A 23,607-nucleotide genomic window follows, 5' to 3' on the forward strand; every position below is an offset into this window, starting at 1 on the left:
GATCAGTGTTTCGTAATGCCAGAAAACGTGGCGGTTGGATTTTAAGTATTATCAAGGTAGCTTATTTGCAGTTGAACCTTAATATATAATAAAAGCTTGCTAAGGCCGAGGAAGGCAAAGTGTGTTATAGGCGGCACGAATTGGGAGCCCCGCAACTCTAGTACGTGACACCCGTCTTGCCCCAGCATCCTCGGAAGTGTACTGCTACGCCAGCATTTCGGGCTAGCAATGAGGATGCTACATTGCTAAACTATACCAAGTCGAGTGCGATGAAAGATTTTAGTAACATTGACATGTATAAATGTTTGTCAAAAAAACGTTTGTTTTCGTGAATTTGGACAAACTATAATCACGCAGTAATTAGGTAATGTTAGAAGTTACAGAACTAGAAAAGAAGAACGGGATACCTTTAGCGCAAATTATCCAAATATCCTGATCGTGTTTTAACATTTAACAACGGTCCATGAATTGTGAGTATATGGATTTATAATCATGGTATGTTCGCTTTGTTTACTATTAAGAGGGAAGATAAAATAGAATGAAAAGGGCGTTCCATTTTCCCTCACCATACTATAATATTAGACATATAGTAGGGTTGGGGAAGATGGGACATTTTGTCGGAAGGGACTTTTTTATTTTTTTTTACGGAACCTTAATGATAATCAGAGAAAAATGTTACAGAAATATTTAAAAGTATTATCACGACTTAAATAAAAAGCGTAAAGTCGATTAACGTTGTTAAATAATACAAGAGATCAAAGATCTAATGTGTGAGCACGTCATAAACTAATTGGCATAGTATTAATTAACCATTTTACTACAACAGTCGACTTAGCTCGATCAAAAACTTTTATTGCGTCCTGACTTAAATGGAAATAGTTTGATTCAGACGTGAATCGATGTAAGGATTCCTTATCTCACCAACATGTGCCCTCCCAAATTCCCAGACATTATAAGCGCTGTCTCGACAAATCTGAGAACGAAATCTATTGGCCTGACGGTTATACCGCCCCCTTTAGAGCCTAGTGTACCGCGTTCGATCCTCGCCTGCCGTAATATTTATTTTGGATTTATTTTCTTCTAATAAGACATATGGTGGAATAAAACTATATTCCCCTTTTATTATTTATATTTGCACACTAACGTAAACAAAGCCAAAAGTTATCGATTACTGTGTTACCAACGAGTTCCCGATATATGGCAGTTTACTTCACTCGCAAACGTTACAATAATTATTTACTCATTAATTGGACGTTTTTATACACTATGGTTTATGAGGCTAAGTTTAGGTAGAGATGGTATATCGGATGCAATCGAATAATCAATGTTAAATACATTTTAGGTACGAGTTAGCGCCTTAAACAAACATAAATGTAATCCTTAATTACCCGCTAATTACGCAATCAAATGCAGTTGCGTTTATAAAACTATGCTTAGTTCAAAATACTGTATAGAGTACAATCGTTTAATTAAAGTTTAAGGTGCATTTAATTTTTTGTACTTTACTGTTACTTCCCGTCTTTCTCTTTTTCAAAACTCTTACGCTCATCGTTATCGTGACCGAAAAGACGAAATTTACGTTCATCGTTATCGTAACCGAAAAGACGAAATTAAAGACGAAATTTACGTTCATCGTTATCGTGACTGAAAAGACGAAATAAATTTCATTTGTTTAAGTTTACAATTCAGCACACGATGCGAGTACAAATTATTGACACCAGAATCACTCGATCCTTATACATTATTAGACTTCATAGGTTATAACACATGAAAAAATGTATTCTACCTACTGCTTCACAGTTAACAATGGCGACTGAAACCGTTTTGTTGGTTAGTTCCATTTTGTTTTTGATCGAGCTTATTGGACCGTCGGAGTAAAAGGGTTTTAATATTATGCGGATTGGGTTAGTACGTGCTCACTCATTAGAGCTCAGCTGTCTTGTTTCTCTAATTACAGTACGTAACGTACGTAGTTTTAGATGTCTATGGGGCTACCGTTTGTGCGGCGCGAAGTTAAAAGTTGAAGCAGTTCATTGTTTACATATTTATTGCAGGATTGATGGGCAAGTGAGTGAATGTGTGTAACTTGTAACACAGTGTAAATGTTAACATTTGTTTGAAGTTTGCATTATATTCGACTTTCACATTACGGCTATAGCTTGATGTCCAAACTCTAAAGTTAGTAGAGTGTCCACATTTTATGTTAGTGGCACCATTGAAAAGTTGGTGTTACCACGAAAGGTGTCGCTAAAAATTCCAGTCCGTATATATTGGAATGACTATCGTAAAATTATAAACCTTTCTTTGCTTTACAAATTACCTTTTACGTGTTTTAGAAATCCGAATGAAAATACGTTGTAGACTGTCGACATTTAACAATGGCTTCCAAAACACAATTGAATGACAATCAACAACATTCATCACAGCATAGCAACGAAGAGCTGTTTCAACTAATAGCTCACCAAACTCAATATATTGATCAACTTGAAAAAGAAAACGAAATAATTGTTACTGAGTTAGAAAATTTCAAAGAACAATTGGTCCAGGTTGTGAATGAGAATCAGTCAATACATGATGCAATGCAAGCAAAGGTTGTAGAAGAGACTCTTCAGCAGTCAACAACAATGCGAAATGACCCAAACCTATTTAAAGATGATCATACTGCTAAAAATCTAAATATTTCAACGTCAAATGCAAAACAAGTTGAAACTCAGTTGCGAGAAAATATGAATGAAAAATGGAAAGCTGAGTTAAAGACTGTTGAAGGTATGTATGCAGCGAAAATAGCTGTTCTGGAAGCCAGACTAGCTCAGCATATAAGAATTAATACAAACAAAAACATTACATTGATGAAAAATCAACTGGAAAGCCAAGAGGCACAAGAAACTGAAGAACCAGATACATCTCCTATGCAGAACTTTAATGCACCTGTAATGGAAAAGCTGACCAGAGAAAATGATCAACTATTGAAAACGGTAAAAGACTTAAGGAAAGCTGTTACAGAATCACAAAAACAGGAAGCTGCACTAAGAAAAGATCTCCAGAAGAGTATTGGAGCACTGGAAGACATTCAGCTGGAAAAGACACAAATAATGGTGAAAAGAGAGCAACTACAAGATGACTTGGATGTCATGAAAAGAAAACTGGAAAAAGAGATAACATGTGGGCGACAATCTATAACAGAAGCTGTGGCAAAGCAACGGGATAGGAGTAAAGATGAAATAGAAAAACTCCAAGCACAGATTGGTGAAGCTGAAAATGCATGTTCACAGTTCGAAGTTTTGGTAGAAACCATGCGTAAAGAAAAATTGGAATTAGAGTTGAAGTTGGAGGAATCAAGGGGTCAAATTATGAGAATGGACAAAGAATTGGCAACGATGCGAGCCGAAGTAGAAGTGGAAATAAAATCTGCACTTAAGGGTCACAATGCTACTGATAGCCAATTAAGGAATAACCAAGCAAGGCTGCAGAATGATATGTTTAAAGTTAGTGAAGAACGATCAGAATTGGAACAAAAGGTTGTTGATTTGAACCGTCGACTTCGAGATGCAGAAAGTCATTCTTTAAACTTGCAGGAGTTGAATTTAAGTCTTACTCAACAACTAAATGAAATCACTTCGAAACATAGGTCCTCTGAATCTTATTCCAGACAGCTTGAAGAAAAATACATAAAACACTTGCAGGAACTTACAGAAGATCATCAAGATAAGACAGAGCAGTTGACTACTACACTGGAGGGAACACAGTTGGAATATGAGCAGAGATTGAGTGATTTAGAAGCTATCAGCTCCAAGCAAGCAAAGTTGCTTCTAAAGCTAAGAGAAGAATGTAAAAACTTGGAAGATGGTTTACAAAATATGTCAGAAAAATACCGAACAGACATGGGAAGAGTGTCTCAAGAGAATGAGCAAATGTTTGCTAAAGTGCAGAGACTTTCCACAGCAAATAAAGAGTTGTCGGCACAATGTGTCAAGCATGGGTTAACGCACAGAGCCATGCGACAAAGATTAGATGAACTTAATGTTCGAGCTCATCGATCGACTGGACAAGTTCTTAATCTGCTGGACCAACAGTTAACCAACTCAACCAATAATTACATTAATACTTAATCAATGTATTAACATTTAAAGAATATTTTTCTGTTTTAGACTTTTTTTTTGTGGGATTTTTTACGTTATCATGGATATCATGCATAAACCATGGTAAATTTTGTTACAACAACAAGTTACAATTTTGTAAGATATTTCTTAAATTTTTACAGTCTATTATTCTGCAGTATGTTTGTTTAAGTGTTCTCTAAATATTTGTTCTATTTCCATATGATATAAAATGTTTTTTAGCAGTGTCAGTATTTGCATTGGTTTAATTCTGCATCCAATGTTTAACAATTCCAACTGAAATCAAACAGTTTTCATAATGAGTGATGAATTTCGTGTTCATCATTGTGTCAATCAACTTCTGCGGTTGCTACGGTGAGATGAGATTACTATAATATTTTGTATCGTATGCATGATGTAGTGTGGGGGTTTACTCTGGCCTAAATCTCCATGAAGTGCCTCGTCGTAGGTTCTCACCTACGTAAAAAATGCCTGGTGGTACATCTTTTTGTGTTTGCAAAATACCAGAAAACATTTGTACTGGCGTTCTGTTGCTGCGTTATCATGTTTAATAATGTATTAGTCCATTTCACTCGTGCTTAGTTTAAGATAAACATTGCAGTTAAACTGTGTGTTAAAAACTTAAAACATGGCTAATGTGTTGAAACTCTCCACAGTGTTGATGGAGGTCTGAATGCTGCAGATCTCACTGAACATATTCTTAAAAACAGAACTCCCTTCATTACCACACAGGTTTGCCATGATATAATAAATCTCAGTTTGAAATGAAACTAAGGTAATGTGTTTATTTTATTTCCAGGTAAACACTCATTCATCTACAGTTCGTATATCAGAGCACGCAAGAAAACCTCAAGAATTTGTTCATAAATTCGAGGAACTGAAGTCAAAAAAGTGATTACCATTTTTGTATGTTTATACTGTGTTTGGTCCTATCATGTTTATTTATATTGTTATTTTTATAATCCATTGACTATTTTAGTCTTTTTTCTCCTCAGTGTCCGTAATGTTGACTCTTTAATCTTCCTTCTCTCCAACATCATCGAGAATCCATCGATACACTCCACGATTACAAAATGTGCATCATCACGTGGGGATGCGGATAAATTCATTCCTCAATATCCTCCAGCAGGACTAGGATCATCTCTCATGACTCTTCCAGCATCAGGAACAACATTGACTCCCCAAGAGCTTGTTGAGGTAATTCTAAACTTTTTAATATTCATATAATTATGAGTATTTCCCAATTTAACCTAAAATTCTTGCATGGTTTGTATTTATAATATATTCCCATGCATTGTGGTTTGTATATAATTTCCCATCTCTACATTATAGCAATTTTCCCCTTTCAAAAAATGTTATAATATTGTAGGGCGGGAGAAGACATGACACTTTTTAATTCTATTTTCTTGTCCCATTTGGTACTAAATAAAGAACATTCAAAGAAGTGTAAACCCGTATCCTCATGACTTCCATAGACCTTTGTTAATTGTTTAAAACACAATCTGGATATTATGTACTAAAGGTGTCCCATTTTCCCCCACCCATTATAATATACATAGGCAATATATGTTGTTGTATAAAATTTATAATATATATATATATATATGTTTTTTTCCGTTAAATGCGGTTTACTTTTTACCAACACAGTTACGCAGCAACTTGGAAAAAGCCACCACCTCATCCACTCTCTCATCTGATGTGGTGAGAAAGATGTTATACGAACAACAACAATCTCGGAAATCCCAGTTCACGACCCCAACCCAACCTTCATGGCTTATCGGACCAATGAGAAAAATCAACCTCACGCTAGATTTTCCATTCAATACAAGCACTCAGCACCCAGTAACTAAAACCTTTACACTTTGTAGTAGAGAATCACAAATTTTGTGTCAATTTAAAACAATTGGTATTTCTTTTTAATCATTTTTGTGTTTTATGTCATGTAATGGTTTAAGGTTTTACAAAACCTTGCCCTTTAATATTGTCTCTTTGTAAAGAGGTTAGATTTTAAGTTGTATTCAGTTGGGTGCTTAGAAAGTTGTATTTAACTAATGGTTAAAAACACCTTGAAGAAGATGGTACACCTTTGCGTTCTATTTTCTCATCCCATTTTGTAGTAATCAAGGAACATTCAAAGAATTATAACACTGTATCCTTACTACTCCTATAGACCCCTGTTAATTGTTTAAATACTCAATCAGAATATTTGGATATTATGTGCTAAAGGTGTCCCATCCTCCCCCACAGTACTAAATGATATTTGTTATATAAAGAATTTTTGATCGTAAATTTACAAGCGGACTTTCTATAATAATCCTTCATCATAGATTGCCCAAATTGGGAACCTTCCGATCCGAAACCAGGAAGATGAAGTTGTTAAAGACGTTCTTGCAGTGTTATCGGGTGTAGAAGGTCGTCACATCCTCGTGAGACAAGGAGAGAACAAATATTCACCTCGAAGATTTATCATCGAACCATCTATGGGTAAGTTTCAAGTCATTTACTCACGATCTTTATAACAGTGGTCTCCAACTTTTTTGACGCGACCTCAATTTTAAAAATAACTGAGACTGGTATTTGTAGGCTTTGCAACCCCATTTTCTGCGCCGATTCGGATATATTTAATGCATGTAATTCCGAAACACAGACAATTCTTATCAGCCTAAAAATTATACTCAACTGTACAGGTCTTGCAACAAAATCTTTTGAAGACTGTTTTAGTTTAATTTATTTAACATTTTATTTTTTAAAACCATTTTTCTAATGTCACTCAACTTATAGTCAGTTGTGGCGATCGTAGAATGCATTCACATTTTGGGTAGCCCTTTTCTTTGTTTTTTTTTTTAAATTTTATTTGTGCGTTCTTTCATTACATATTTCCGCTTTAAAACCATGCACTCCATGCTTTTAGATGTTGCATTAGCCGAGATGGTGAACCTCATCATATGTGTTGCGAGTTCTTATTCTATCATTGTCAACTTTATTGAAGGTAAAAAATCAAAATATAAGAACTTCATTATGTCAGTTATTTTATCTCATTTTCTATGTTTTATCGTTCCAGAGAGATCTGCGTTTGTGTATGGACAAGTCAACCATGCGTTGAGTGCAGCAATGAAGACCATTATTAAAGTTAGTTTATAAATTTGTATTTTTGTAACCACACTCATTACACCAGTTGATGTACATATTACTGAAAAATAGCATTTTGAAAGAATTCCCCCATATATATATATAATTTTTTTTATATATATATATATATATTTTTTATTTTTTTTCTTAAATTATTTTTTTTACAGGAGTATCAGATCAATATAGCACAGTTGGAGGACCAAAGGAGGCAAGGTCATCTCTCCCTACAACGACTTGTCTTCCTCCTCCAACCAGTGATCCAACAGATGGAGGTTCTCGCATCCGTAGCTAGCGCTGTGGAAAAAGGAAATTGTATTGGGGGAAGTGTCCTTACATTGCTTCACAGTAGGATCGTTGCAAGCGTTGGGTGAGAGAATTGAATATTTGTTTAGTGTCAACTGCACATGACATATACATTGGGGGTAAAGTGGGAGTTTACTTTAAATCACAAACTGTGTGAAATAGTATTGCCTTTGTAACGGAGTTCTGTGACGCTACCGTAGTATAGTGTGACTGTGGTCTGTGATAAACTTTTTATTGTTTATTTTATCCACCTCGTGGTTGCAAGTTACCGCTTATGTGTTATGAAGTTTTGTGTTTCTCTGTTTTTGTTTTTTCTGTACGGCTGACAATTTGTAAAGCCATAGCCATTACTAATTAGTGAATTCTGGGCTGGAGTGTTGATCATTAGACATTTTACCAGCATACATATGCTCACAATTGTAGGAACCAGGAACCCCCATGCTTTGAATTGATATTGTTTGGTTGCAACACTTGTGCTCTAAATTTACCACTGTGTCAGTTAAGTTAAAATATGATAGAGAAAATAGTTTGTTTTAATAACTTATATAATTCGTATAAGGTGTAACAAACTATAAGTTCTACTAATTAAGTCAGCTAATGTTTATTTAATATTTCATGCAGTGACAAAGTGTCAGAGGACCTTTATACCCACCTTGCCCAGCTTGCCAATGTACCTTACTTGGAAATGCTTGAAAAATGGATTTATAAGTAAGTCACTATGATTCACATTTTTACAAAATGTTGCATTTCTTAACTAAACATGCCTGTTAATATACTGAGCAACAATATTAATATCATAAAAGTACCGGGAATCCCTTTAATTTTAATTCTTGTTTTTCTTTATTATTCCTTAGTAATCAGCGTCTGTAATCAAAGGCCCTTTATAATGTCATGGTTTGCTTTTCAGTATTCTTTATTCTGTTGTTAGACTCATATCCATAAAACCATAATAAAATCAAAAAAAAAATATTTGTGTTTCAGCAGATACTCTGATTCTATTTGAATAAAGCTAAATTACGTTAGCGTTCGTTTCAATGAATCATCTACATGCTGAAAGTTCACCTACTTTCCTACTTACAGGGGTGAGATTGTGGACCACTACAATGAATTTCTTGTGGAGCAACACGAAAAATTCAGCAAAGAGAAATTACTTGACGAATATAATGACCAATACTGGGAGCTTCGATATACTTTGTGCAGGGACAGAATTCCTATTTATCTTGAACGGGTAAACTGATTCAAATCATTGCTTGTAAAACAAAGTTATGATCCAAATGAATGTCAAATATATATCCCTGTCACAGGGACCCTATGTCTTGTTTGGTGGGGATAATATGCATGATGTAGCTTTCGAGCCATATTTCATCCTACCTGCTTGCCAGTTCACACATTTGCAATTTTGGAAATGATTTTTTCCCCTATGGCTGGCTCGTAAGGGGCCACTGGGTTGAAGCAGAATTTTGCGCCATGTGCGTGTCTCACAAGTACACACACAGGGCCCTACATTAACTTGTTTTATGTGCTTGTCCTATAGGACAAGTTAGTACATTAGTTTACTTGTCCAAATGGAATGAACAATTTCTTTAACGGGGCCTATTTTGTAACATGCATTAGGAATGCTATGTTTAAACCTCAATGTATACTATAGCCTATATATATATTTATACTGTTGTACACATCTTAAAAGCAGTGACCGGCAATCTCGGTTTTATTTGGTGATAGAAAGTTTAGATTCATATGTATTGCAGATGGCTGACAAAATTTTGAACACTGGAAAATACCTTAACGTGGTTCATGAGTGCGGTAGATCAGTTTGTTTCCCCGATGCAAGAGAAATCATATACAGCCCAACTAAGAAAGAATATGTACAGCAAATTGAAGAGGTATTTATTCAACCCTTGCGTTTAGTGATATAAAAATAATAATCTAATTCTTTTAATTTCATTATACAGTATGTGGGGATGTTTAAATACCTTCTGTTTCTGATTCAAAATACCATTTCTCACTGCTTGTATAACCTACTTTATAGACTTTAAAACTAATATATTGTTTTCAATGCTCATATAACTATTATATGTAGCCCTATTAGTATTATAATTAGATACTAAATCATGTGGAACTAATTTTTACTCCATGTAATGTTGTTGAATATGCAATCCGGAAATACCAAGGTTGGTCTTTAACCCCATGTTTGCTGCTTGTGGATCTGCATAATTGGTCAAACATTACATATTTCTGTTACTTCTGCTACCAGGCATAGTATAAATATATATGTGTTGGTCATCTGGTATAAAAACATAGTGTATTTCCAACTTTTCGTCTGCCATATGACGGCACTTCATCAGGGAATTTATGGCAGACGAAAGGCTGGAAATAAGCTACGTTTTTAATTTATACAGGATAAGCCACTAATATATTATTTATTACATACTAAAAGTATTCATTGTAATTTTAACCAAAAAAATACCAAATTATTGTACAATTGTTAAAACTATGCTACTATATAACATTCCTATCCAATCTCTACAGTTGTTATTTCGCCACTTGTTTTACTGTTAACATGTTAAACCTCATCTGAGTGCAGTTAGATGCGAAAATGCCAACTGCACAACATTACATATTTTATTGCGATTTTAACTTAAAATATTTACAAATTGATTTTATAATTTGAACCACCAGGCGCACAGCTACGCGAGTCAGTTGCTCCTTGATCTTCTCATGGAAGAGCACAACCTCACATCTCGTCTCCGATCCGTGAAGAGCTACTTCCTCCTCAATGATGGTGACTTCCTTCTTCACTTCATGGACCTCACAGAGTCAGAGATGAGAATGCCAATGGAAGGTGAGTTATTTTTTATATTGGTAAGGTAAAGTGCAGGGTGTTAGGTTTCCTATATTGTAGGTCAAAGTTGGACAAATAACTCTATGAAAAAAGTTTGATTTCGTCAAAAAAAGCTTAAAGAAAAGTTTGCTTTACTCATTATACTTTGTGCTAAATCTAACTCAATGGTCACTCTAATATAATAAGGATTTGTGCTTATAAATATTTGGTCACCTCACCTGGTTATAGTATAAACCCCTATTGCGGGGTTTAATAAACTTTTGTGCTCGTGACCCCTTTTATTCTCCTAAAATTTCCTGTGACCCTTCATGGTTCGTAGTATAATACATGCGGCACTTGGTGTAAAATTGATATGGTCCCGGCAAGCATTAGTCTGGCGCTGTGGCTTAGTGGTTTAGGCACTATTATCGTAACCAAAGGGTACTGGTAGTAGGTTCACTGTCCACTGATGCTAAGCCTGTTTTTTGATGCTGTATGTTTCTTTGCCTAATTGTTTCCTGGTGAGTGGTGTCAACCAAACTGTTTTGTGTTCACAGTAGTAGTTGCTTGTTATAAACTATGCTGTGTATATGGTAGTGTCTATTGTCTATCAATATATTATGATGTAAACAAAAATATTTAACTAATTGTAATAAATTCAAATGCTAAAATTGAGTTATAAAATAAACTTTTCTGTTGTTTTTTTTGTCATTGTATTGCAATAATAGGTAACAGTTGTAAATATTGTTATAATTGTGATGTTTAATTGTTTATTACCTTGTAGATATTATGCCTAATCGCTTGGAAACCCTTCTTGAACTCGCCATTCGAACAAGCATGTCTGACAGAGACCCCTTTAAGGATGATTTAAAGTAAGATATTATAATTTAAAAGTTTGGTGCTGTGGAATAGTGGTTACAACATCACAACATAATATATAGGCCATGATGCTTGATGCTGCCAACGTTGTGGGCATATGTGTCTTTTAAAAGAACGTTTAATAGACATCGGTAACTAATGGGTTAACCAAATTTTTAATCACATCGACAACAATGAAAAACCAATCATCCACAAAGTTACATCTGTAGTGACTTATTTAAAAGGCCATTTCTTAGGAAAATTTTCATGCATTCTTGCGCGTCCACTTATTTCAAAAGCTGTTTCGGTGTTTAAAACTTTGGCGCCAATACCTTTAAATCACATTTGTACATTTCTATCAATACACACAGTTTGATTTTTCGCTAGTATGCGAATTCAGGTGCACACAAAGTGTATGAAACAAAACACCCAGTTATAACCTCCATTGTTGCTTTGCGAAAAAGTGATTTTTATAAATATTTAAAAATAGTTATTAATCATATAAATTCACACACACATATCTGTTCTCAGAATTGTTCTTTTGAATTATGACCTGATAACGCAGTTGGTTCGTATTCTGTCCATTGATACCATTGAGGAAAGTGGTAAGCAGACATTACCTTGTATGCAAATGACCCGCATTAAATAAAATATAATTTTTAACTAGTTGTTAAGTCTCTGGATCCAACTGAAATAAGTCTAAGTGGGCTTGAATCGTTTGCATTGGACTACACAGTTAGATGGCCCCTCTCTCTTGTTATTTCTCGCAAGTCACTTACAAAGTACCAGGTATGCTGTTTGTAAATACAAGTTTAAATATTTTGTAATTATAGGTTGAAAATTTTTGTAACTATTAATTTTAAAATTTGTAATTATTATTTCGAAATTTTTGTAATTATAAGTCAAATTTTTTTTTATATTATAATATCAAAAGTTTTATAATTGTAAACTTTTTGTGATTATTAGTTCAAAATTTTTTGTAATTATTGGATAAAAACCAAAAATCGTTTTTAATATTTTTTTTCCGCTTTCCATAGGTTTATTATTATACAGTGCTACTACTGTTAAACATTCCCATTCAAACCTAACAGATGTTATTTCGACACTTGTTCTACTGTAAACATGTGGAACGACATCTCAGTGCAGTTTGGCTTAAGTTTAAAACATTAAAGAAAAACATCTTACACTCACGACATTGGTAAGCCATGCTTTTATCTATAATAAAAAATTAATTAACTAAACTGTAGTATTATCAAGAGTCTGGTTCTATGAAAATGTAACAGACAAATGATGCCGAAATATATATCTCTAATACAAAGAGTGGTTGATTCGATTTTTGTCTGTTATATTAAAAAGCACCCAATCTTTTCAACAATTAATTTCACTAAACAAGAATGGTTCAACTGTATGGAGTATAATTTATTTAAGTTTTTCTGTAGTAGACGCATTAGCAGTTTAACAATTTGCTTGGTATTGCTGCATACAATTATTTCTGAATCAATTTTTAATGTTTGAATTGAATTTGCTTTCCAACCTCCCAGGTTTGTGGAAGCCATGCTAATTCTACAGAGGATGCTTCACTTTATTCAAAACTTTGAATATTATATGATGTTTGAGGTGCTGGAACCAAACTGGATAAATTTGGAGAAAAACCTTAAAACGGTTAGTGTCACTATGTCTGAATAAATTTAACTAGAGTATGTTGTATTTTATATAGACAATGGTATAACCCTAAAAACCTACACTTAATTTATATCTGTTTAAAGAAAACATTCATATATACAAAGCATTAACCACAGATTATTGTATTATATATTCAATTTTATCTTTCTGTCATACAGTTCTTTAATATAAAAACTTTTATTTACTAAATTTTTCAAGTATATATATAGTACTGCGGGGGTAAGATGGGACACTTTAGCAAATACTATCCAAATATCCTGATCGTTTTTTGAACAATTAAAATTAACAAGTGTCTATGGAAGTCGTGAGAATATGGTTTTATAATTCTTCGAATTTTCTTTGTTTACTACTAAATGGGGCCATAAAATCGATACTAAATTGGACCAAAAAATCGAATAAAAAGGTGTCCCATCTTACCCCACCCCACTATATATCAAGCCCTCCACTTAGTTTTTATTAATATTAATTAATATTATCGACTCTCTCTCTTTGCAGGCAGTTAATGTAGATGAGGTGCTTGAATATCACACCGACTTCTTGCGACAATGTTTACAAGACTGCTTGCTTACCAACACTGAGTTATTGAAGATGTTGAGCAAGTTGCTCATGCTGTGTGTCTCGTTTAGTAATTTTATGCAGGTTTACTAGACATTAACCCCTTGTCATTTTTAATAAACGTTTCAAGTAAATGTCATTTTAAATAAAGTAGTTTTAAATAAATGTTATTTTAAGTAAACATTTTAAATAAAGTCCTATTAAATAAATGCCATTTTAAATAAACATTTTAAATGGATGTTTTAAATAAATGTCATTTTAAATAAACATTTTAAAATAATGTCATTTTAAATAAATGTTTTTATTTTAATTTGTTTTGTTTTAATCTTTTGTATTGCTGTTCCACTTTTGTTTGTATGGAATTGCCCATAAGTGGGCCATGGTCTACTGATGTATCTCCACTGCTTTACATGACCAGTTACTAATTATCACCAGGGTTTAAGTCGCCAAGTAGATGGTCCTTTGTTGGAGGAAAGTCTTGAACATTCTACACTTGCTGGCCCACCAACAGCAACCGAAATACAGTCAGAGGCGGATAGACTTGCTACTGCCACAAAGGTAGAGCCTTTATAATATATGGTATAAGAGACACATTATACTGATTGTACATTAAAAGTGATTTATACTTTTTTTTGGTGATTGCGAAATTTTATTTCAATTGGTAAACTTGCTTAGTTTTCTTATATATTGGTTCATTAAGAGTTGGTGTTTTATATTTTTTCAGGAAGCCTCGTTTCACTTAGACGAACTTGCACGCTCGGCAGAGCATGGGGTCACCGTGGATGCGTTCAAGCGGAACTTTACCTCCGTCCTTATGAACCTTCTCAATCGTGTCTCTTTCATCAGCAGAGAAGAAGGACAGCATGGACTTTTCAACATTCTGCATAAGTATATAATTACCCCGCTAATATGTTAACTTGGTATTATCTCAGTTAAGGAAGATGGTTGGCAGCAGCTGTGACTTAAATGAATTATCACATCTTATGTCTGGAACTTAACTTTTATATGAAGAACTTCTAATTCATTTCATTATACAACCTCGCCTATGTAGCAAGTAAATAATGTCAGCTAAATATGGGAGAATGTATTCGTTTATAGAATAATGTGAGAAAAATTTATTTCTCTATGTAGAGAAAAAAGGAATTACATATTATCTTTCTTTATCTTCTAATTTTGATGCACAAGCAACACGGGTGTTCATACACCTCGTGTCCGCTTACTAGTTTTTGTGGGTGATTATTTTATGCATTTCAACCATGACGCAAGACTCAAATTTTTAACCACAAAACTTTTTTCTATCATATTAAATATATTTATCGTACCAGGTTAGATTACAATGGGTATTATCGGTCACGCATGAACGACGATGATAGCATCAATCAAAAAGGTGATGTATCCATGTCAAATGACCTAATATCATCTCATATATCAGCTACCGAGGCAAAGTCCTGATGTGCTAGTTTTCAAAAAGCTTCAAGTTTTGGAAATATTGTGCTGACTCTGTCCTGCCAGGACACATGGTGTGCTGTCGTAGGACTTTACCAATATAGAATACTAGCTTGTACGCTTTGCAAACCAACTTGTTTATGTTGGTTACTAGTTCAGCATTGCTGCAAGGGCGTTTGATATATTTTCATTCACAAAACTGTGGTCCAACAGTCAATGTTTCAATAAATACAAAAGAAATCTTTAGACAGTGCGATAAAATACAGTGCAGTAAATACTTTACAAAAGAACGAGATGGAAGATTAAAACTCGGAATGGTTTTATATTGGTCGGATAAAATAAAAAAGTTGTAAAGTACTGTCGGAGAAGACGGGACACCTTCAGCACATAATATCCAAATATTCTGAATGTATTTTAAACAACAGTCTATGGAAGTTCTAGGGATATGGTTTTATAATTCTTTGTTTACTACCAAGGAGACCAGAAAAAAGCACGAAACTATGTCTCATCTTCCCAACCCTACCATATAACTGGTAATTCACATATGATGTCCGTCTTCTATGACCACACGATTATTTATGCATGCCGTAACTTTTATTTTCGAAGTGAGCCCCTGGCTGCATTGTTGTGTAAACAGAGGTGTCGTTACCAGCACCAGGACGATGTTTTTTAGTCTTCGGTTTCATCGGTTTCGTTCTTACCATGGAACAGTAGCTGTCGTCGGTTGTTGTACTGGCGTTCGAGTTTCCGCGGCTTTTCTCATCGCTGCTTGAGCTGCCTTTCGGAACATCGTAAAGTGCACTGGTCTGCTGCAACTCAAACTGCGGTGAAGTGGGAGACGCGTACCATGAGTCTGTTTCTGTGTAAACCGAGATACAGTGATAAGGTATGGGTTATTTTATGAAAAAAGTACGTTTTTAAATGCTTTTAAATTTTGCTAGGAATATCGTTTAGGCGTGTCTCGGGTGGGTAAGTCTACCAGTAACTTACCTTCTTGTTTGTCAATTATATCTGGGGAGATACACACCTTGAACGAATCGTGTGGGACTGGAGCTGGAGAAAAATAAGAATAAAAAATAATGATTAGTGAACAAACGATTAGCTAACTTGTTTACCATTTGCTAAGACACATTTTGTTGGGCAATCGTAGCATGAGGTATCTCCTTCTTTGGCGCAAGTTACAGTGTCGTTGCAACAGCTTGCGCTTATGCTAAGTGAGGGAAATTTTTCGTGAATGTCGGTTGGGCTTTGGTAATGATTGTACGTAGTGTTGTCCTCGAATACATCTTCCGAGGTTAGAGATGTCATAGATTGTCGCGATTTTCCAGGAGCTGTGGGGTTGTTGTTCTTTACACTCTCTTCAGGTTTTAACTCGGGAGAACATTCGTCTGAAAAGTGTGAAAGATAGTCAGGCGGACTTCTAAAAATTCCTTAACAAATATTTCATATAGTTCGATCTGTGGAGAAAGATGGAACACCTTCAGCACATAATACCCAAACTTCCTGATGCTTTAAGCAATTAACAACCGTCAATGGGAGTCGTGAGTAAACGGTTTTAAAAGTTAGTTGTTTCCTACCAAATGGACGAGAAAATAGAATGAAAAGGTGTCTCATCTTTCCACAATCTACTATATAGCTTATAAGAAAACCTTTTTGTGGAGATTTTTGAAAAGTGGGATTTCTGATTCCAGCCGGATCCTGTTCTTTGTGAGGTATATTATTTCGTGGGGCAGGTTGTGGCGGACGATTTTTGATTTGCGAAAGTTGTGGCTTAGCGACCCCCAGCGATTTTTCGGATTGGGCTTTCTTGAAGATTCGGCTCCATGGTTTTTTTGTCGACTTCGTTTTGGACGCAGTTGTCGAGGTTGGAACTGCAGTTTAAGATTTTGATAAAAATACGCTTAGTTAGACAGTGTGTACTAAATCATGCCGATAAAACGAGCTTCATTGCTACTTTATAACTGAAACTTACGTTTTGGTGATTCCATCGCCGCATAATCGATTTGTTGATACGGATTGTCTGCAAGTCCGTTTTCTGGCAGTGGATTGAGCATGAACTCAGGTTCGTCGTTGGCTAGCGTGTACGGATTTTCTGCGGTTTGAACTTGATCGACTGCTGTTAAAGTCAATTTACAGGTAATTACAAGGCGTAATAAATACCACGACATTACACAAGATTTAATCCACTTACCTGTAACATCTTTGCCCATGCTGTACCCACCATTCATTTCATCCACCTTGTCTTCTTCAGTCGCTTTTATCTTCGCTTCTGCCACTGAATCAAGGCTGGTTGATGATGCTTGCCTGTGTATAATAAAACGTTACAGAGTCTCACTTTTTCACTTCATAGAGTGGGGAAAGACGGGACCTTTAATTTAAATCCACTTTTACGGGTACCTATTTGGTGATAGATGAAAAAATACTACAATACTAAAAGACAGTGTATACGGCGCCGGAGCGCAGTTGGTTAATAGATTGCCTGCCTCTAATCCAAGGGTAATGGGTTCAAGGCTCTTCGCTGCTACCATTGTGTAGGCGTATGTTTCTTTGGTAGGACACTTAACGGCAAATGCGCCAACCCAATGATCAATAATGGGTTGTCTAAATTATCAACCATACATAAAAATATAAAAAAATACCCCATAAAACAACATACATGAAAAACTCGTGAGCTGGCAAGAGGTGTATGAAACAGAACACCAAATAACTTTACTATATATCTCACCTTCCTGGTAGTGACGGCGTAGGTGTGAATCCAACTGACAGCGGCAGATCCTGATTTAGGAACGGAATCTCGACGTATGTGTTTTCACGTGGCTAACATTAAAACAGAAAATAGTTTGAAGTTGACTTTCATTCGTTCTAAAATAAAACGAGTATTTTTGCTCTTACTCTCCACTCTGGGTCTCCGTTTTCGTCTCCCTCGAGTTGCCTGAATGCAACTTCACCGGGCACAGGAGGGTGCTCGCTTCGTTTCTTTCTTCTTCGAAGTATTAGTATTACTATGACTGTTGCGATTATTGCAAATAATAGGAACACGACGACAACGTAAATGAACCTGGGGAAATATAGCGATGTTACTAAGAACCAACCCTTAAATAGGAACGAATAAGTGTATAAAGTAGAAACTTCAATGTTAAAACTTTTGAAATTGTCCCGCTATGCGAGACTGAGTAAGTGACACGCGCTCTCGACGCCGTAACACAGTTGGTGAGCGTGCGTGCCTGTTACCCATGCAGAGGTATAATGTGTTCCAGCTCGTCGCTGTTGCAATTGTTGTCGTATATGTTCTTGGGCAAGACACTTAACGGCAATTGTTACAACCCAGTTGTCACTAATGGGTTGTCTAATTGCCATACATACAGAAAAACAATTAACTACAACAATTACATATGCGGTAACTCGTAAGTGGAAAGAAAAGCGCGGAGCAGAACAACCGCATGTTAGAACAACTGCCGTTGCCCCGCCACACGAGGAAAAGGCAAGTTTTTTATTCAAACGTAGTGACTTGGTTTGAATTAAGTTGGAGTAAAACACATTTTAACTCACCATTGGTTATTATTCAACTCATCTTTACGGTTGAAACTCTTGTCTTGGGTTCCGTTATTGGTTTTTGGTTGAACTTCACCAGCTGCATGTAAATTATTGTTAAACAATGAAAAACATATTTTAAAAAAGTTCCTGATTACCACGGTGTAAAGGAACATCAAAAATCTGTTTCTTAGCATTTTGTTGCTCTGTAAAAAAAAACTAAAATGTATATGGCGTACCGTTTATGGTAACTGGAAGCAATGCTCCAAGGGCGTCTGTGGTCGTGCTTACATCCATAGTTGTGGCTTCTGTGGTCACGGGCGTGTCCGAAGCACCTAAACATAATTATAACAGTAAATAAGTTGGCCGAGTATTGACATTTGGTTGTAAATGAGGTTAGAAGTGCGATCATGCGATGAAAACATAAAAATAACATAAAGTATAAATGGCAATGTGTCTAAATCAAATAATTTCTTGAAAATGTTTTTCTTTCCAATCGAGAATGTTTTTTGTTGGTTTTTTGGATTACGAATGAATACCGCCTGAAAATATGTATAACTCATTCTAGTTTCAAGGCAGACGAAATATAGATACTAAAATAAAAGTATTGTAATCTCTTTGTCGCTGATTCATGTGAAATCAAAAGTGATTGAATGAACTGAGATATAGTGCGCATCAGTGTTCGTTACTAACAATTCTCCACATTACAATATTCCCATCTTATGCTAGCATCAGTGGTGTAACACCAAGGAGTCGCATCATCATCCAGCGGCCTGCAGAAGTTGTGGTTGCTGGGCGATGGTGTAAAGCTCGTGGAATGCGGCTGATTGACGTCCCAACGTTGACAAGTGATACCAGTTGCCGTGCGACTACATGTGCCTGTGTACTTGCTTTCCAAATTACTAGGTTTGAAAGTTCGTGATGTGGTTTTATGTTGGATAACTGGAGGAGCAGTTATTGATTGTACAGTTGTGGAAATTTGCATGTCCGTGCTCGCATGATGCTGTTGGAATTCTTCTATTGATGCTGCCTGACAAGTTTCCACGTCACAGTACTCCCATGTAGGATGAGCGTTCATTGTATAACACCACGGTGTTGCGTCACCATCGAGATTTCTGCAGAAGTTGTGATTGCTTGGCGATGGTGCGAACTTCGGCACATGCGGCGTGCTTCTGTCCCATCGTTGGCATTTGGTTCCAGAAGCTGTACGACTACAATTGCCACCGTAGGCATTTTGTGAATCTGACCCGGAAACGATGTTTTCTGATGATGCAGCAAAGGTCGAGACAACACGAGCCACCATAGATAGTGTGGTTGGTAAAATAAATGTTGTTGACCGTGCTGTGGTTGCTAATGTCTCAAAGTCTGCGATATCAATCAAGTTCGAAAAAAAAACACGTTTTAAAAAAGTATGCAAACGAAAATTGTAACTACCTTCAAAAATTTGTCTTTATTTTTGGTAGTAGTTTTTTGCGTAAATTTTGTAACCAGTCAGGTCGTCAAAAACATGTTTCGTGCGCTACATGTGATACTAATTTAAAACTTCACCAACCTGTCGACCACTTTGCAATAAAACCAAGTTTTGGAAACGACCCGTCTGATATGAAAGTGATCGTCACATCGTTGCTAGTGGCAACTATCTGTCCTGGGTTTTTGTTACCACAGTATTTCTTCCCAACCGACCGAATCCCACTTCCTGGAAATTTAATTGTGTAAGAATGGATCTTACCCAGCAACGTTAAAACTGTTATGTGGTAAGTTAAATATTACGTTATAATGTTTATAGAGAACGAGACATATAGTACTGCGGGGTAATATGGGACGGAGTTTTAGCACATATGTCATATAGTAAGGTGGGGGGAGATGGAACACCTTTTCGTTCTATTTTTTGTCTCATTTTGCCCCAAAACACGATTACAATATATGAATAGAATGTTCTAAAAGTGTCCCGTCATACCCCTACCCACTATATAATACATTGTAAGTTGTTCATGCAGACATGCGTCAATACACAACCGTAGACACTTGCCTTGGTTGGTGTTGATTGTCAATGAGTCGCTTGTGCAATCCGCACTGTCCTCTAAAATGAACTGTTCGAAACTGAAATGCACTGTTGTATCTTGTGGAGTTATTATTCGTGTCATGCAAACTATGTTTTCAGGATACAAGGACGGATATCCCGGTGATGTGAGAACCCCGGTCGAGTTTTGAACGGTGACATTGCACACTGTAGAAACAAAGTTCATTTAATTTAGTACTGTGGGGTAAGATGGGACACTTTTAGCACATATAATGTCCAAACATCCTGATCGTGTTTTAAACAATTAAGAACCGTACATGGGAGTTATAGGGATACGGTTTTATGATTCTTTTAATGTTGTTTGTTTACTACTAAATGGGACGAGAAAGTAAAATGAAAAAGTGTCCCATCTTTCCCCACCCTACTATATATTTTGTGCTGTAATTGTTTCAGCTATAACTGTATTTTAAAAAGGATAACTGTATACAGTTAAATATAAATAAGTCAGTTGTCGTACTTGCTTTGTAGGATATAGAAAATCCGCTTAGTTGTATTGCATAGTCAGACTTGAAGCGGATTCTGATTACTGTGGAACCACCGATAGCAGGAACTTCAAATACATTGGTTGTGAGCTCAGCAACAGAACTAGCGCATAGACTGGGTGTGATTCGACGCTCTGTACCCGCTGGTATTACTTGGTATATATCCAACGTGTCGTAACTGTACATAAGCGTTGTTTTAGTCATCGTTATTACAGGGTTAGCGCAACAAAACAATAGAAAAACTGCATTGGCGGACTCACCACTGGCCAGTACTTCCTGAATTAGAAAGCTCTTTGTTGTTAAGATGCTCAACTTCGAGACGTAAGCCAGAACCTACATCAACGACAATAGTCCACACACAACTTGCGTTTTTAGGATATTTTTGTGGGTGGTATGGAGACATCACTCTCCCGGAACCAGTGCCAGTGATTTGACCCCCACAGGTTTGTGTGGCAGTCACCGATGCACCGTGGAGGGAAAATAAGACCAATCTGAAATATAAGTCGTTTAACAATTTGACTTGGTTCTTTAAAACCAGTTTAATCCAGATTGTGGTAAATTGTGTCAATACTTTTACGCGACTGTATTTACATTTCTGATCAAAGTCCTTATTAAGGAGAAATGCTAACGGGGATCTTATGCTAAAATGCACTAGTTAGCACAATCGGGTAATTTTCCGTTTATTGCTTATTCCAGCATAAGCATCACGAGGTTGTTTCTATAAGACAATAGAGCTTCCGCATCTCCCTGCCGACAATACCTTATTCGGTCACCTTTTCGTGACTAACTATACCACCTACGTACCCACTTATTTTTAACAATTGAAAAACATGATTTCTTTTAGTCAGGAAACGAACTCTTTCGTTCAAAAGGACACTGCTACGTCAATTATGTTTGGTAAAAGCATCAAAACGGGTCCCTGGGGGCGTACCGCGTGCTTCGGTTTGGAAACCTGAGTTTAAATGCAGCACATTAATGGTAAGACGTAAAACTTACAATGTAGTAAAGAACCAAACAACCCGCATTGCAGAGGTTGCTTTCATTACCCCTCTTTCGCCACTTTCAGTGTACAGCAGTCAATATAACAAAACTATTTCCTATATCTAGTTGTTGCTTTATTTGCAGTCCACGTCGCTATAAGTTTAAAGGTGTGTTTAACAACTGCAAAATAATTCTAACTGGTTTGCTACGTATACTAGAACTGCCTGCTATTGCTGTTGCATGTATGGTTTGTTCTACTTTTACCGAAACTGGATTTACGATTTCCGACGTAAGCGTGACAAAACGAACTATATAATTGACTGCGAAAATGACTTTCGAAACTCTGCACACTGCTACTGCTTACAATACAAGACAACTTACTTAAATATAGCAGGCCGAAGTTGTTATCGCGGTTAAGCAAATAACACATTCAAAGGCTGAAGCGCTTATCGCTAACAAGAGATTAGAATCTATATCTAGCGATATAGCCTAACAATCCAAACGTGACAACGTTGTATAATATTTACATTTTAATGCGCTGAACTGCAGCTAGTTATTTTAGGGAGTACTGAATAACTAACTAACAGAATGCCACACCAGACTTTTAAGTGCCATCAACGCGTAATTTCTCTACGATAGAGAAGCAACTCTGCCACTCCAGCATTCTGAACAAGCCCGCCTGCTGGGCGACGAATTAAATTCGCAAACTCAGCTCAACTGTTCTTCTTATCTCGTGGTTTTCGTAAACAAGAGTGTAAGAAAAAGTCCGTTGTTTCTTGAATTAATTGTTTTTCGGATTATGTCATATCGCGCTAGCACGCTTCGCTGCTCCAGTGCCACCCAACGTCAACTTGTATTAACAATCAATTTTGATAATACAAATAATACTTTTATTTGTCTCTTCGGTTTAGATGGCGAAGATTTAGAAATATTTTAAACGAAAATACAGGATATATAGCGACAAAACGACAGTTGGTAACGCTTACTGTTAAAAACATATTTACATTTAATTGGGAGAAAATAAGCGTAGTCGCTACACCTAGCAAACATACGAGCCATTTATGTTTAATTATTATCAAGTTAAACTTCTATTGGAACAAAAACGTGTGTAAATACGCGGCCAATACATTGTAGACGTAATCGTAATTCCTATGTTGACATATACAATGTGTAGTTTAATAACTTTAACCTAACGTGTTGTAGCAACTTTTTGTCATGATATCATAGGGAATAGTTGTTTAAAATGCTCACTATGTTGAAAATGCTGATTTTGACATGGTAAATGGAAGCAACTTTAATTAAGAATGTATCAATAGCCTGTCGCTTAATTGCGCCTTACATTGCTTTTTCCATTTTAATCAGTTTTGATTACGTATCTAACAAGATTATTGTTTTACGTCATACGTCAAAACCGCTTTTGCTTAATTCAATATTTCTCCTGGCTTGTGAAATTTAAAGATTGATGCAAACAGTAAGTATACTACACGCGTGGGTTTGTTTGTTTTTTTTATTTTGCTTTATAGTTAGGGTGGGGTAAGACGAGACACATTGAGCACATAATATCCAAACATCCTGATATCGTGTTTTAAACAATTAACAACGGTCTATATGAGTCGCGAG

The 23,607-nt window shown here is 35.9% G+C and overlaps 3 protein-coding genes across 7 annotated transcripts; 2 read left to right on the forward strand and 1 right to left on the reverse strand.

Moving 5' to 3' along the window:
* Window positions 1–1,968: 1,968 nt before the first annotated feature.
* On the forward strand, window positions 1,969–4,343 carry LOC100181988 (serologically defined colon cancer antigen 8 homolog). Its single transcript, XM_002120630.4, has 2 exons — window positions 1,969–2,067; window positions 2,337–4,343. Exon 2 carries the CDS (start codon window positions 2,379–2,381, stop codon window positions 4,107–4,109), a length of 1,731 nt encoding a protein of 576 aa, XP_002120666.1. The 5' UTR covers window positions 1,969–2,067; window positions 2,337–2,378; the 3' UTR covers window positions 4,110–4,343.
* Window positions 4,339–15,159, forward strand: LOC100184353 (gamma-tubulin complex component 2). 2 transcript variants are annotated; one of them, XM_026840921.1, is made up of 22 exons: window positions 4,339–4,472; window positions 4,775–4,850; window positions 4,918–5,009; window positions 5,114–5,315; window positions 5,766–5,960; window positions 6,446–6,602; window positions 7,030–7,107; window positions 7,180–7,247; window positions 7,415–7,614; window positions 8,172–8,258; window positions 8,631–8,778; window positions 9,299–9,433; window positions 10,230–10,392; window positions 11,156–11,243; window positions 11,761–11,834; window positions 11,897–12,018; window positions 12,321–12,427; window positions 12,771–12,891; window positions 13,408–13,551; window positions 13,903–14,025; window positions 14,192–14,355; window positions 14,793–15,159. In XM_026840921.1, exons 1-22 carry the CDS (start codon window positions 4,417–4,419, stop codon window positions 14,917–14,919), a joined length of 2,727 nt encoding a protein of 908 aa, XP_026696722.1. In that variant the 5' UTR covers window positions 4,339–4,416; the 3' UTR covers window positions 14,920–15,159. The 2 variants fall into 2 exon arrangements, with proteins under 2 accessions (XP_026696722.1, XP_018672903.1); XM_018817358.2 differs by lacking the exons at window positions 4,339–4,472; window positions 4,775–4,850 and having other exon boundaries at window positions 4,944–5,024; window positions 14,793–15,149.
* Window positions 15,075–22,170, reverse strand: LOC100184305. 4 transcript variants are annotated; one of them, XM_026840917.1, is made up of 16 exons: window positions 22,003–22,170; window positions 21,267–21,497; window positions 20,982–21,184; window positions 20,474–20,671; window positions 19,997–20,140; window positions 19,138–19,809; window positions 18,684–18,779; window positions 18,463–18,544; window positions 17,806–17,971; window positions 17,639–17,730; window positions 17,105–17,217; window positions 16,886–17,026; window positions 16,563–16,784; window positions 16,029–16,301; window positions 15,904–15,966; window positions 15,075–15,772 (listed from the first exon to the last, which is right to left on the reverse strand). In XM_026840917.1, the coding sequence occupies exons 1-16, from the start codon at window positions 22,047–22,049 to the stop codon at window positions 15,486–15,488; spliced, it is 3,030 nt and encodes a 1,009-aa protein (XP_026696718.1). In that variant the 5' UTR covers window positions 22,050–22,170; the 3' UTR covers window positions 15,075–15,485. The 4 variants fall into 4 exon arrangements, with proteins under 4 accessions (XP_026696718.1, XP_026696717.1, XP_026696720.1 ...); XM_026840916.1 differs by having other exon boundaries at window positions 16,886–17,029; window positions 22,003–22,169; XM_026840919.1 differs by lacking the exon at window positions 15,904–15,966 and having other exon boundaries at window positions 16,886–17,029.
* Between the last annotated feature and the right edge of the window lie 1,437 nt (window positions 22,171–23,607).

Source organism: Ciona intestinalis, chromosome 2 (genome assembly GCF_000224145.3).
Source record: "Ciona intestinalis chromosome 2, KH, whole genome shotgun sequence".
Lineage (NCBI taxonomy): Eukaryota > Metazoa > Chordata > Ascidiacea > Phlebobranchia > Cionidae > Ciona > Ciona intestinalis.